Source organism: Pogonomyrmex barbatus, unplaced genomic scaffold, assembly GCF_055798465.1.
Source record: "Pogonomyrmex barbatus isolate J1 unplaced genomic scaffold, ASM5579846v1 scaffold1, whole genome shotgun sequence".
Classification (NCBI taxonomy): domain Eukaryota; kingdom Metazoa; phylum Arthropoda; class Insecta; order Hymenoptera; family Formicidae; genus Pogonomyrmex; species Pogonomyrmex barbatus.
In genome coordinates, this window is record NW_028297098.1 from 11,374,727 (window position 1) to 11,390,031 (window position 15,305).

The window sequence follows — 15,305 nt, forward strand, 5'->3', positions numbered from 1 at the left end:
CGCCATCCGACTGCCGAGCGAGGACGACAAGTGGCTCGAATTTAAGAACCACACGAATAAGGAACGACTTCCATTCATCGTTTACGCGGACTTGGAGTGCGTACTACGGCGAACGGAACCGGCAGAGAGGGAAGACGCATCGTACATCTACCAGCAGCACGAGGTATTTAGCATCGGATACTACGTGCGATGCTCGTACGACGACGCGTTATCGATATATCGATTTCGTCGCGACGAAGATTGCGTTGCGTGGTTCGTTCGGCAACTCGAAGATTTGGCGCATCAAGTAAAAATTCTGTTATCCGCGAATGTCCCCATGGAAACGTTGTCGAGAGAGCAGTGGGAGGCATATCGTAGCGCGACGCGTTGTCACATTTGCGAGAAATCATTTGCGTCAGACGACACGCGGGTACGCGATCATTGCCATCTTACCGGTCGTTACCGTGGTCCCGCGCACTTAAATTGTAATCTAAATTATAAAGATTCGTATTGCATTCCCATAGTATTTCACAACTTATCCGGTTATGACGCGCACTTTATCATCACGGAAATAGCTACGGCGTTCGAAGGCAGGATCGACGTGCTGCCGATAACAAAAGAAAAATATATTTCGTTTACAAAACACGTTCAAGATACCACCAAGAGATCAGATTCGCGAAATTGTGTACGCTTGCGGTTCATAGATTCGTACAAGTTTTTAAATACCAGCCTTGATAAATTAGCATCTTTTCTAACGAAAGAAAAATTAAAAATTTTACGTTCCGAATTTTTCACGGTCTCAAACGAAGATTTTGATTTGTTGACGCGCAAAGGTGTCTTTCCGTACGAATACGTGGATCACGCGGACAAGCTGCAGGACACGCACCTACCACCGCGCGAATCGTTCTATAGCTCGTTGACCGGTGACACGGTGTCAGAGAATGACTACGCGCACGCCGCGAACGTCTGGCAGCGGTTCTCCATCCGAACGCTCGGCGAATACAGCGATCTATATCTCAAGACCGATGTCTTGTTATTGGCCGACGTTTTCGAAAATTTCCGCGAAAGTTGCGTCGCGAGTTATGGACTCGATCCCGCGCATTACTACACATTGCCAGGTTTCACGTGGGACGCCATGTTGAAACATACGCGCGTAAAATTTGAGTTGCTCACCGACATCGATATGGTTATGTTTATCGAACGCGGTATACGCGGCGGTCTCAGTCAATGTTCCGGCAGATACGCGCAGGCCAATAACAAGTACATGCGTTCGTACGACCCGTCGAAACCGTCATCATACCTTATGTACTTTGACGTAAATAATCTGTACGGATGGGCGATGTGTCAACCGCTGCCTTATGCCGAATTTCGATGGATGGAAGACGTTGAGAACTTTGACGCGAGCGCGATCGCTCCGGATTCGTCTACGGGGTATATTCTCGAGGTCGATCTCGAGTATCCGCATCATTTACACGATCGACACACTGACCTACCTTTCTGTCCGGCGCGCGATAAACCACCCGGCACGCGGCAGGATAAACTTCTCGCGACGTTATACGATAAGAAGCGGTACGTCATCCATTATCGCAACCTGCAGCAATGTACGCGCCATGGTCTTCGTATCGCAAAGATACATCGCGTACTACAATTTGCTCAATCCGCCTGGCTCCGCGATTACATCGAACTCAATACACACTTTAGAACGTACGCGAAAAACGATTTTGAGAAAAATTTGTACAAATTAATGAACAACGCGGTATTCGGTAAAACAATGGAAAATGTGCGCAATCACGTCGACGTTAAACTTTTGACCAAATGGGACGGACGGTATGGCGCGGAGGCAATGATCGCGAAACCACATTTCCACAGCCGCAGCGTCTTTGCGGAAAACTTAATCGCCGTCGAAATGCGTAAACTCGAGGTAAAATTCAACAAGCCGATTTACGTGGGTATGTGTATACTCGACATATCGAAAATCTGCTTGTACGAATTTCACCACGAATACATGTCACCGCTGTATCGCGAGAAATGTAAGATCATGTACACCGACACGGACAGTCTCGTATACCACATCGAGTGCGATGATGTGTACGAGGCGATGAAACGCGATATCGCTAGATTCGATACGAGCGATTATCCGACGGACAACGCGTACGGGATGCCTCTCGCGAATAAAAAAGTACCCGGTCTAATGAAGGATGAGAATAACGGTGCGATAATGACGGAATTCGTCGGACTCAGAGCGAAGATGTACGCGGTGAGGGTGGGCGGCAGAAAAGACATTAAAAAGGCGAAAGGTGTAAAGAATAACGTCGTAACGCGAACAATAACGTTCGACGATTATACGCGGTGCTTGAACGAAGAGATCGAAATGACTCGTCGCCAGTCGTGTATAAGATCCAAGCTACACCAAGTATACACGGTGTCCGAGTCGAAAATCGCTCTGAGTCCGTACGACGACAAACGATACATCGTACCGGATTCGACGGAGACGTTACCGTGGGGACATTGGCGGATTCCATTGTAATATATATACATGTTTATACAATGTACATATATTTTTATATTTTTTATATAGTTTATATGTATGCATATATGCAGGTATGTATGTATGTATGTACATACCTATGTATCATATCTATGTATGTATGTATGAACGTATGTATTCTTGTAATTTTATACGATACTGTTTTATACGATACTGTTTTATATGTAGTATAGATATATGTATTTTTTGTAGTTTTTATATGTAGTTTTTATAATAAAATTTAGTTGTTCAAATTTATTTTATATATACTTTATAATAGCAACCGAGATCCTGCTTGCTGAGGAATTAGCTTTAATTCTCTCTTCGATTTATTTAATGTATACTTGGCTTAATACATATAGTTTTACATATGTTCTCGTAAGTTACATACATGTATAGTTTAAAAAAAAATGTAATGGAAGAAAAAAAATAATAAAAACTCTTTGTATACATGTATACAGTGTATATTTATTTTTTTTAATACATTATAAAAATGAATTAAATCACACTGCTTTTGTTTATCCATGAGTTATGCGATCTATCGAATCCCAGCCACTTGACGTAAACCTTGTCTCCCTTCCTGCGTAGTACTTTCTCCACGAGATACACGTCCGGATGAGTCGCGCGATGCAATTCGTGCTCGTAGAACGCGCCCGCGACCGATTTTCCGCGATAATCCTCGAGCAGATAAGTTACGGGATTAGTACGTTGCACTTTAACGATCTTAAACACCTCGGTGGTCCAATTTGGCGTGTAACCTTTTTCGAAAAGTGTCTTGTACTTGCTCACGCGTACCGATTCGCCTACTTTGAATTTTGCTGGACCTGCGATCTTTATCGCGCTGTATACCGTATCCAAGAGTCTTTTGGCGATCGCGGGAGTTACGTCAACGGGTCGTATGCCGATAGTGCGATGCTTGCGCGCGTTGTAATCTGACACGAGACGCGGTAGCGCGTCGACCCACTTGTAAGTGCCGTTGAGCGTAAACATCTTCCACATGTCGTTCTTAAGCGTGCGATTGAATCGCTCGACGATCGATGCCTTCAACACCGTATACGTGGAATAATGATTAACGTTGTGTTTTTTCAAGAGTTTTTGCACATCGGCATTGTAAAATTCCTTTCCCATATCCGTTTGCAAGTTTCTCGGGCATCTTCCGCTCTCTCGAATTATCTCGGCGATAGCGTTAGCCGTCTCGCTTCCGACCTTGCTCTTGAGCGGTACGGCCCAGGCGTACTTGCTCAACGCATCGATGACGGTGAGTATGTAGTGATGACCTCTGTTGAAACTCGAGTACGGACGCATCTCGACGATGTCAGCCTGCCACAGATCGTCGTATCCCCGCATTATGACACGTCTTCGTGGAAAATTTCTCCTCGCCGGAGCGTGCAATTCCTCAACGAGTCGTCGCCTCTCGGAGCTAATATTTTTTTCACGTCCATCGGATCGCATGTTTCAACGATGTTTAATAGTAAAGATAAGATATACAATTTAAAATTGTTTTTTTCCTCACTGACGTTAATCGACTGGCTCGTTTCATCGATACGCGATTAATTTATAATAATGCCGGCTTCGCGAAGTTCCTCGATGATCGACAGCATCTCGTTGTCGTGAGCGTTGTTACCAGCTCGGTGCGAAGCGTCGAGCAATCGGAGTCGATCCACCAGTTCGTTGGGATCGTCCCAATGCACGTAATTGATCTTGTTGTCGTTTAACTTCATGGCGGCTGGTATATTGCCTGCACCCTTTTTACGCCCGCTACTTCCATACGTAGATACGAGCGGAGCGATGATGTTAATATACTTCGATCCCCTATTGCCCTTGATGGGATTATGGGCGCTGTGACCACGTCTGTGAGCATTTGTTGTTAACAATATACTTTTATACGTTTGTTTGTCATCCTCGGTAAAAACCGCGTCATCGGGAAGTCTCTTGAAGATCAATTCGTACAATCCTGGTGTACCATTGTATCTCACATTGTCTATGATTATGGAGTCATTTTTGTCAACGTCAAATTTCTTGTCACCAAGCATCGCACCACTGTCTTTATCGAAATAAACACCGTATACGCGATCAAATGTATCGTTTTTTCCATTATCATCGAGAAGAGGGCTTACGTACTTTTGCCCTAATGATCCCAGCTGATTATGCAACGCTTCTCGACCTTGTTGCGTTTGCAGACTCTGTTTGATGGTTGTTTCGAATGACGGTTCACTGGCGTCTTTTGTTTCGAAAACATCTTCCTTTTGCAGGAACAGCGGTGGTTCTTTCGGTGGGTCTTTCGATGGTTGTATCGGTGTAATCGTATCGAACACGAGTGAATCTGACGCGGCTTTCAATTCTTTCGTTGTACGTCGTTTTTTAGACTGCGGCGTTAATTTCAACCATCCAACATCCGTCCAATATGAATCCTTATCAGTAGTAGTAGTAATATCGTTATCGTTGTCGTCATCGCTGTCTTCACGTTTTTGTTTTTTCTTAATACCGAGATCCTTTGCTTCTCTTTCAATCGATTGAGATTCCTCGGTTTTTTCAACAATCTGTTTTAGAGGTTCGACGATGGGCTTGAAGCGTTTCTCCAACGCTGTATCTTCAGCTATTTTACCAATTTTTAAAGCGCGATATTTTTTGCGAATCGAACCGCTCGTTTTCGCAATCTGTTTCGCTATTTTCTCGCGATCTTTGGTGTTATCCATGTTGCCTGCTCCACGTATCGACATCGATTAACCACGTTACGGTACCGCGAACGTATTAAATTCCTTTCTGTATCGCCCATTGATAAGCGGACTGTCCTTATCTATCACTAGAAATCCATACTCGCGCTGCCAACAATCGCGACATAACGCACAGAATTCATCGTATGACATGTCGGTATTCACGTGATCGTTGTAAACATGTTTCAAGTTGGTACCATCCTGTTTGAACAGAATCAGCAGGTTCGCATTGTCGCGTATCAAATGTTTAGGTATCCTCGCGTACGTCTGACAGAGATAGAAGCAATCGACGTTCGAGTGGCGGTCCATTGAAAAGTATTCTCTCACAGCATCTTGCTTATCGCACGCAACGTCGTCGAAGACGAAGATCGAATTGGGACGTGCCTCGCTCGGTGGAATGATGTCACTGTTGTTGGAGAACGTAAAGTAGCCGATTTCTTCTATCGATGTTAGTAAATTTTCCAAGTATCGATATTTCGGTTGTTGCAGCGATTTCGAGTATACGTACACGTTCTCGAAACGTACACCGTGCGGACTCTCGAGCAAGCTTATGAGAACGTTGGTTTTACCACAATTCGACGGCCCGCAAATGATGGCGCGTATAGTACTCGGTAACATTTCACCGTGCTTGCGCTCCGTCGCGATGTCTCCCATCATTCGCGCTCTCTCGTCACAGTTCGCGACGCGTATCGTCAGCGGCTGCCGTACAAATTTCATGTTCGCACTGCGTTATCTAGGCTTCGATCGAACGCCTATTTATAGGCGCGCGAAACCACGAATCGCTCAGTAGCAAAAATGTATCTCGCGCTGTCGCATCCCTCCGATATTCGGGATTTGAGCGCTGAGCAGTTGCAATATATACCGAAGGTCGTACTGTTACGCGTGTGCGATAATTATATCGATCACGTGTGGGACAAGCTTCCGGAGTATATAAAGGCGGATTTGGAGGTTCAAACCTATCGTCGCTGCGTCGAGCATTATAATCATTCGTGGGATCGAGATCATATAGACGGTCCTGCACCGAAGATAAAGGATTGTGGCCTATGCCAGCAACAGCGTCAAACGAAGGCTACATTGGAGGTCTGCTCAATCGAGCGATAAACGCGCTTCCTTTCGAACTACATATCCCCGGCTATCAGTTTTGCGGTCCGGGTACTCGGCTGAAAAAGCGATTAGCCAGAGGTGAAACGGGCATAAATCCACTGGACGCGGCGTGCCGTGAACACGACATTGCGTATTCTCAGAGCAACGATCTCACCGACAGACACGCGGCGGACAAGGTACTCGCCGATAAAGCCTTAGGACGCGTCATCGCGAGAGATTCGGCTCTGAGCGAGAAAGCTGCAGCTGCAGCCGTTTGGACAGCGATGAAAGCCAAGACCAAGATCGGCATGGGTATGAAGGCGAAGAAAAAATCCGGCAAAAAAAAGAAACGAATACTTCCAACGGCGAAACGAGGTTGGGTGTTACCGATTTTGCCAATTTTGGGCGCTCTCGGGTCCTTAATCGGCGGAGCGGCCAGCGTGGCGAAAGCGATAAACGATAGGAAAGTCGCGCAACGTCAACTCGAGGAACTGCAACGTCGCGCGATGGAAACGCACGGACAGGGACTGTATCTCGCTCCGTACAAGTACGGACGAGGACTGTATCTCGCCCCGTACAAAGGCGGACGAGGCGTAACAGCGAAAAAAGAAAAAAAAACGCCAAAGAGACGATAAAAATACCTACGGGTGTAACCACCAATGTACAATTGGACCAGGTGGCGAAGCGTATGCGCGTACCGTACTTTAGAGGCTTTTTCATGCGTGACGCATTACCGATTAGCGGCGCGCGTCGAAATGAAAATGGTATCGTAAATCTGGACGACACGACGGGCCCCGGTACTCATTGGGTAGCGTACGCAAAGAGAAACAATCGCGTTGTGTACTTTGACAGTTTCGGTAATCTTCGACCGCCCAAGGAACTGATGCGATATTTCGGAGACGATGCTACGATAGAGTACAATCGAACGTCCTATCAGACGTACGATCAGAGCGTCTGCGGACAGCTGTGCTTGTGGTTTCTTCTTCTCCAAAACGGCCGACGCGCGTGAATTTATAAAGTCCGACAAAATGTCGCGACGTCTCAGTATTCGTCGAACGCTTTTTCCATCATGTCGCTGACGCTTACGCTGAGCGGGAAGAGCAGCGTTCTCGCGACAAATTACTCTCCAGCCATAGATTTGAGCGACGATGACTACGAGCTTGGTCTAACAATTTTGGAGACTTATCACACGATACCGAATGTAAACGCTTCGAACAATACATTTTATTTTGGCAAAGACGATGCAGAAATTACGATTCCCGAGGGGTCGTATGAACTGCATGCCATAAATGAATTTTTGAAACGTGAGATTTTACGGAAACGTCCGCGACGCGACGCGCCCGAGGGTAACGCTGGTGACACCGCGCGCGGCGATGACGAGATTGGAGAATACCCGATAGTGCTCCGCGCAAATTACAACACGATGAGATGTGAGATTAAATGCGCCTACAGAATAAACTTTAACAAGCCTCGTAACATTGAATCGCTGCTGGGTTTCTCGAGGCGTATACTGCAACCGCGAAGGTGGCACGAATCGGACGTGTCGATCAACATAATGAACGTAAACATTATCCGTGTAGAGTGCAACGTGACCGCGGGCGCATACAGCAACGACAAAAGTGTGCACACGATACACGAATTTTCACCGAGCGTGCCGCCAGGATATAAGATATCGGAAAGGCCGATGCAGATCATTTACCTGCCAGTCATCGTACGGAGCATTACGGAGCTAACGATACGCATTGTTGACCAGAACGGACGATTGCTCGATTTCAGAGGAGAAGAGATCACCGTCAGATTGCACGTACGACGGCGACAGCGATAACGCGAGCGTGACATTTGAGATGCTCGTGTTGAACGAAGCGAAGCATACGCAGAGAGATAACGCATTTTGTTTTACAAAGAAAACATCGATCGACAATATTCGCTCATTCGGCTGCGTCAAGAAGAGGAAGAAACTTAACGCGTCGAACGTTAAATTTTTACAAGCTTTAGGATTCGCGGTGCGCAACTTGTGAAATGACTGATATCCTAAACATCGAAGACGAGCCAATCTTCGACGATCGCATCGTCAAGATTGAGACTCATGCGTACAACCCGTTCGCCAATACGACGTTCGGGTACAGCGATGAGATAAGAATACCTATACAGCAACAGGATCTGTACACATTGCCGTACGAAAGCTTTCTATATATCGAGGGAAAACTAACGAAGAACAGAGTTGTCGAGGGATCTGATGTGGTGCTGGGAAATAATTTGGTCGCGTTCCTGTTCGATGAGATTCGATACGAGCTTAATGGTGTGGAGATTGATCGTAACAGAAACGTGGGCGTAACCAGCACGCTCAAACATTACGTAACGACATCATCCGACAGAAGCGTGATTCTGAGGAATGCCCGTTGGGATGCGCATACTAGCGCGGATGGATATTTTAACTTTTGCGTACCTCTCTACGCACTGTTGGGATTTTGCGAGGATTACAGACGCGTGATAATCAACGCTCGTCACGAATTGATCTTGATACGATCTCGTAACGACAACAATTGCCTGATGGGAAATTCGGCGTTGGATCCCGTGATCGACTTATTCAAGATACAATGGCGAATGCCGCACGTGTTATTGAGCGAGATAAAAAAACTATCGATGCTGCGCACTTTGGAGAGCGGACGATACTTGAGCATGGCTTTTCGCTCGTGGGATCTGTACGAGTTTCCGCTGTTACAGCGTACAACCAAGCATTCGTGGGCCATCAAGACCGCTACTCAGCTCGAGAAACCGCGATACGTCATCTTTGCTCTGCAAACAGGTCGCAAAAATGTCATGGCTGAGGACACGAGCCGATTCGACGACTGCAATTTAACCAACGTGAAACTCTATCTGAACTCGGAATGTTATCCGTACGACGATATGCATCTTGATTTCGACAAAAACAGATGGTCCGTGTTGTATGAAACGTACGCGCGTTTCTGCAAGGGTTACTACGGATACGAGTATCTCGAGCCGAGTCTCACCGTCACGTCTTTTCTACATAACGGTCCATTCGTAATCATCGATTGTTCTCGACAAAACGAATCGGTCAAGAGCGCAACCGTGGACGTGAGATTGGAATTTGAGACTAAGGAGAACGTACCGATGAATACCACCGCGTACTGTCTCATTATACACGATCGCGTGGTTCACTACAATCCGTTGACCAATGTTGTACGCAAGATCACCTAAGAGCATCGCTGGCACATGAGAGAGAGAGAGACAATAAAATCTACGATACATCGAAATCGACCGCAGTCTCGAAACAGTGCTCGTCATGGTCGTGCCAACGTTCGTAGACCTGCAAGGTTTTCTCGTTGGAGGACAGTTTGTTGTAAAGGAGTTTGCCGCTCTCAGAAAACGGACCGTTCTCTCTCACTATATTTTCGCAAGCCCTATACCATGGCATTTCCTCGCAAGTGCCGACAAGTCTCGCGCACGTTGGGTGATACGTCATCACCATAGACTACGATGGGACGACGGAACGATTCCATACAGCAAAGCTAAGAGTTTGATTACAAAAGCTGTGCATGGAACAGAAGAAGACGACGACGCCGACGACGACGACGATGACAGCGATGCTGTCGTATATGTCAAGGGACACGAAAAACGACAATGGCTGTGGAATTTGCTTCTGGACGATGAGCGCGTGTACATCGAGACTCTGGATGCTGATTACGAAAACGTAGATTCTCTAAACAATCTGGATGCTGATAATACTATGCGATGCGGATATCACTATACTAATTGCGCATTACAAAATGTATTCAAATTATTTAATTGGTGGTCAGATAACCATGAATAAAATAAATATGATATACGAATTATGTTTTTTATTTCTTTTCCATGCGTTGATAATTCTAACGATCGACGTACCGCTTCTTATCATATAACGCCGAGAAGTTTATTTTGTCGGGATGACTCGCGCGCGTCGAGCAGGAATGTAGGTCGGGGTGTTGGGCATGGACATGAAAAACATTGAATCACAATTTAAAAAAGTGAAAAATTTTTTTAATATTTATTTAATGCAAAAGAATAATTCATACACTTTTATTTATTGTCAATTATGTAATTATTCAAAAATAATAAATGAGAATATCCTATAGACTGTCCACCACACTGTTATCCACTGTTCACCACACTTCTTCAGCCTCTTCATATGGACGTAACCCAAAGAGTCTCTGCAGATCAAATACGTCCTCGCGAGTAATTTCTTCCCATAGAAAATGTAAATATTCCATGTGTTGGCGACGCTGATATCGTATCCATCGCCGATGATTGATATTCATAAAGCCATTAATCTTGATGTCATATATGCATAAGTACTGCAAAAAAATAATAAAAAATCTCAATTTCACACAATTCATTACATATCAAATAAAGGAAAAAAGACAAAAGAGAGAAAAAGAAAAAAAGGAGAAAAAGTTACGTACTCCATTCGTATTTGAATTTTTATTAGATTTCGTACTTGTACAGTTTCCACGATTGAAATACCATCGAGATATAATGTCTGTCAAATTACAAAAATATTGAGTTTAATATTTTTTTACAATATTGAGTTTAATAATATTTTTAAACATTAGAAAGATACATGTGAATAAATATACTTACTGCTTCCGTTGGATAAGTAATTTTTAACACATCTCTAATATACGCCAAATAATCGAATTCCTGTGATGTCTTTTTGTCATTTGCCATTTCTTCTCGTTAGACACTACGCGATATTTTTGCGTTTTTTGTATGCACGCTTTTCTCTCTCTCTCACATTAGACTTCCATCTACTACTGTGATCCTGCACACCGCATGACCCATTATATATCATCGACAATTTCTTTGTCCCTTGTCGGAGCATCATCATAGGTCTCTCTCTAATTTGTTTATAGCAGCCGGACTATCGGCGCTTCTCTTGACACGCCGCGACACGTATGCCGACTTCGGCGAAAAAAAACCATCATAAGTCTCCCCGATTTGTTTATAGTAACCGGAATATCGGCGCTTCTCTCTTGACACGCCGCGACACGTACGTCGATTTCTACGAAGAGCTATCTTTTCACGGGCTCTTCCTAGAAAACAAAATTTGAACGCCATCGCGCTCCTTTGCGAACATGTCGCTACATGTTTGATTGCAACAATGAAATTCTTAGAAAAAAAAAGGATGGGGGGGGAAAGGTGGGGGGATTAACGGTTTGCCATGTCAAAACAATTTACGCGATCAGTCCTCCTCCATCGAACGATCTGACAAAAAAGGTACTCCGCTCCTCCATCGTTCGAACAACACGTAATGTATTCCGCCAAAGGAAACAGTGCACCGTACAATGGCGAAAAACAAAAGAAGGAATGTAACGCGTAAGTTTCACCTGCATTTTTTTATTTTTTTTCTTTTTTCCAATATTGTGCAATATTATATATTTAATTTCCACAGTATTTCGGTGGAACGTCGCGCGGTGCGCTTACTGAGCAGACGTTACACTCTGACGGCCACGGGTTACAAATTTCTGGAAATTGGAATCAACGTTGGTCCACCGAGCTACGTGGAGATCGCTCTGGGAGATCATCGGGGACAGGAATTGATACTGTCTCTCGAAACGTGGAAGGGACTCTACGAGCAGCGATGGAATATCTATAAATTGCTGCGAAATGATTACAAAGACAATTTTATAAGCGTCGGACCGTTAACCGTCAGAATTTGTCTGATGAACGACGTTACACTCGTACGTCTTGAATCTTTGAACGTACGCGTAACGATGATCGAATCGACGTTACGTCGAATGTTTGCTCTGGACGAATGTATCGATGTGACGTTCGATCGACTCGTCAGATTCGTCGATACGATCGATACCAAGTATACGCGATTCTCCAACATCGCGTCTGTTGTAACAGATCCCGAGGAAGTGCCGAACGCGATACGCGATTGTGATACATTCGATAGACGCCAACTCGTCGATTGCGAGCTGTTAGCTTTAGTTTTTAGTGTATAAGAAAAACACATGTGAATAAAAAAATTTCACACTTAAAAATGTATTCAATTTGTTTAAAACTATAAACATATATAATATGCAAAAAACATATATTTCTTTCATTTCTTTCTCCCCCACCATAAAATAATTAGAAAAAATAACATTCGCCATAAGAGAGAGGGAGCCGCAACGGAAGAGATAATACGAGAGAGAGAGATATTTATTTTTTACTCGGCGGCGGCGGCGGCGGCGGCGGCGGCGGCGGCGGCGGCGGCCCCCTCCCCCTCTGACGTCATGTCAATTTTTTATATCATCTTCGCCGCCCATTTTGTTTGTTTATATCGTCTTGCTATCTTATCCTATTTGTTTATCTCACCTCGTCTTTCTTCACTACCCCCCCCCCCCCTCGTGACGTCATGTCCTTCGAGTCACAATTTATTTATCTATATATTTATCTTCTTGTTTATCTATTTGTTTATCTATTTGTTTATATCCCCTTCACCTACTATCTTATCTATCCCCCCCCCCGCGGCTCAGTTCAAAGGATCGCCGCCTCGGACTTCCCCCTCCCCTCTTCCCCGCGCCTTCCGTTCCCCCCGCACACCCGCACCCCCCTCGGAGGACCTGAGTTAGAACCGGCCTAGTATACCTACTTACGACAAACTGTCCTTCAACGAGGAAACCTTGCAGGTCTACGAACGTTGGCACAGACATGTCGAGAAGAAGACTGCGATCGATTTCGATGTATAGATTTTATTGTCTCTCATATACCAGCGATGCTCTTAGGTGATCTTGCGTACAACATTGGTCAATGGGTTGTACTGAACCACGCGATCGTGTATAATGAGACAGTACGCGGTGGTATTCATCGGTACGTTCTCCTTAGTCTCAAATTCCAATCTCACATCCACGGTTGCGCTCTTGACTGATTCGTTTTGTCGAGAACAATCGATGATTACGAATGGACCGTAACGTAGAAAAGACGTGAGGGTAAGACTTGGCTCGAGATACTCGTATCCGTAGTAATTTTTGCAGAAACGCGCGTACGTTTCGTACAACACAGACCATCTGTTTTTTTCGAAATCCAGATTCATATCATCGTACGGATAACATTCTGAGTTCAGATAGAGTTTCACATTGGTCAAGTTGCAGTCGTCGAATCGGCTCGTGTCCTCGGCCATGATGTTCTTTCGGCCTGTTTGCAAAGCGAAGATGACATATCGCGGCTTCTCCAGCTGAGTAGCGGTCTTGATGGCCCACGAATGCTTGATTGTACGCTGTAACAGCGGAAATTCATACAGATCCCACGAGCGAAAAGCCATGCTCAAGTATCGTCCGCTCTCCAAAGTGCGCAGCATCGATAGTTTTGTTATCTCGTTCAATAACACGTGCGGCATTCGCCATTGTATCTTGTATAAGTCGATCACGGGATCCAATGCCGAATTTCCCATCAGGCAATTGTTGTCGTTGCGCGATCGTATTAAGATCAACTCGTGACGAGCGTTGATTACCACGCGTCTGTAATCCTCGCAGAATCCCAACAGTACGTAGAGAGGTACGCAAAAGTTAAAATATCCATCCGCGTTGGTACGCGCATCCCAGCCAGCATTTCTCAGAATCACGCTTCTCTCGGATGACGTCGTTACGTAGTATTTGAGCGCGCTAGTTATGCCCACGTTTCTATTACGATCAATCTCCACGCCATCGAGCTCGTATCGAATCTCATCGAACATGAACGCCACAAAATTATTTCCCAACATCACATCAGATCCGTCGACAACATTTTTCTTCGTTAATTTTCCCTCGATATATAGAAAGCTTTCGTACGGCAATGTGTATAGATCCTGTTGCTGTGGGTATTCTTATCTCATCACTGTACCCAAACGTTGTATTGGCGAACGAGTTATACGTATGAGTTTCAATCTTGAAGATGCGATCGTCGAAGATTGGCTCATCTTCGATGTTTAGGATGTCAGTCATCTCACAAGTTGCGCACCGCGAATCCTAAAGCTTGTAAAAATTTAACGTTCGATGCGTTGAGTTTCTTTCTCTTTTTGATGCAACCGGATGAGCGAGTATTGTCGATTGGTGTTTTCTTTATAAAAGATGCGTTATCTCTCTGAGCGTGCTTCGCTTCGTTCAACACGAGCATCCCAAATGTCGCGCTCGCGTTATCGCCGTCGCCGTCGTACGTGCAATCTGATAGTGATCTCTTCTCCTCTGAAATCGAGCAATCGTCCGTTCTGGTCAACAATGCGAATCGTTAGCTCCGTAATGCTCCGTACGATGACTGGCAAGTAAATGATTTGCATCGGCCTTTCCGATATCTTATATCCTGGTGGCACGCTCGGCGAAAATTCATGTATCGTGTGCACACTTTTATCGTTGCTATATGCGCCCGCGGTCACGTTGCACTCTACACGGATAATGTTTATATTCATTATGTTGATTGACATGTCCGATTTATACCACTTTCGCGGTTGCAATATACGCTTTGACGAGAAACCAAGCAGCGATCCAATGTTATTGGGCTTGTTAAAGTTTATTCTGTAATCACATTTAATCTCACACCTCATCGTGTTGTAATTTGCGCGGAGCACTATCGGGTATTCACCAATGTCATCATCGCCGCGCGCGGTGTCACCGGCGTTACCATCGGATGTGTCGCGTCGCGGATGTTTTCGTAAAATCTCACGTTTCAAAAAATCATTTATGGCTTGCAGTTCGTACGACCCTTCGGGAATCGTAATTTCTGCGTCGTCTTTGTCAAAATAAAATTTGTTGTTCGAAACATTTACATTCGGTATCGTGTGATAAGTCTCCAAAATTGTTAGACCAAGCTCGTAGTCATCGTCGTTCAAATCTATGGCTGGAAAGTAGTTTGCCGCGAGAACGCTGCTCTTCCCGCTTAACGTAAGCGTCAGCGACATGATGGAAAAGCGTTCAACGAATACTGAAACGTCGCGGCATTTTGTTAGACTTTATAAATTCATGCGCGTCGACCGTTTGGAGAAACCA

The 15,305-nt window shown here is 45.0% G+C and overlaps 1 protein-coding gene across 1 annotated transcript; it reads right to left on the reverse strand.

The window, feature by feature from the left end:
• Positions 1-12,993: 12,993 nt before the first annotated feature.
• Positions 12,994-14,207, reverse strand: LOC148938130 (uncharacterized). Its single transcript, XM_089073130.1, has one exon. It carries the CDS (start codon positions 14,045-14,047, stop codon positions 13,070-13,072), a length of 978 nt encoding a protein of 325 aa, XP_088929256.1. The 5' UTR covers positions 14,048-14,207; the 3' UTR covers positions 12,994-13,069.
• Positions 14,208-15,305: the final 1,098 nt, after the last annotated feature.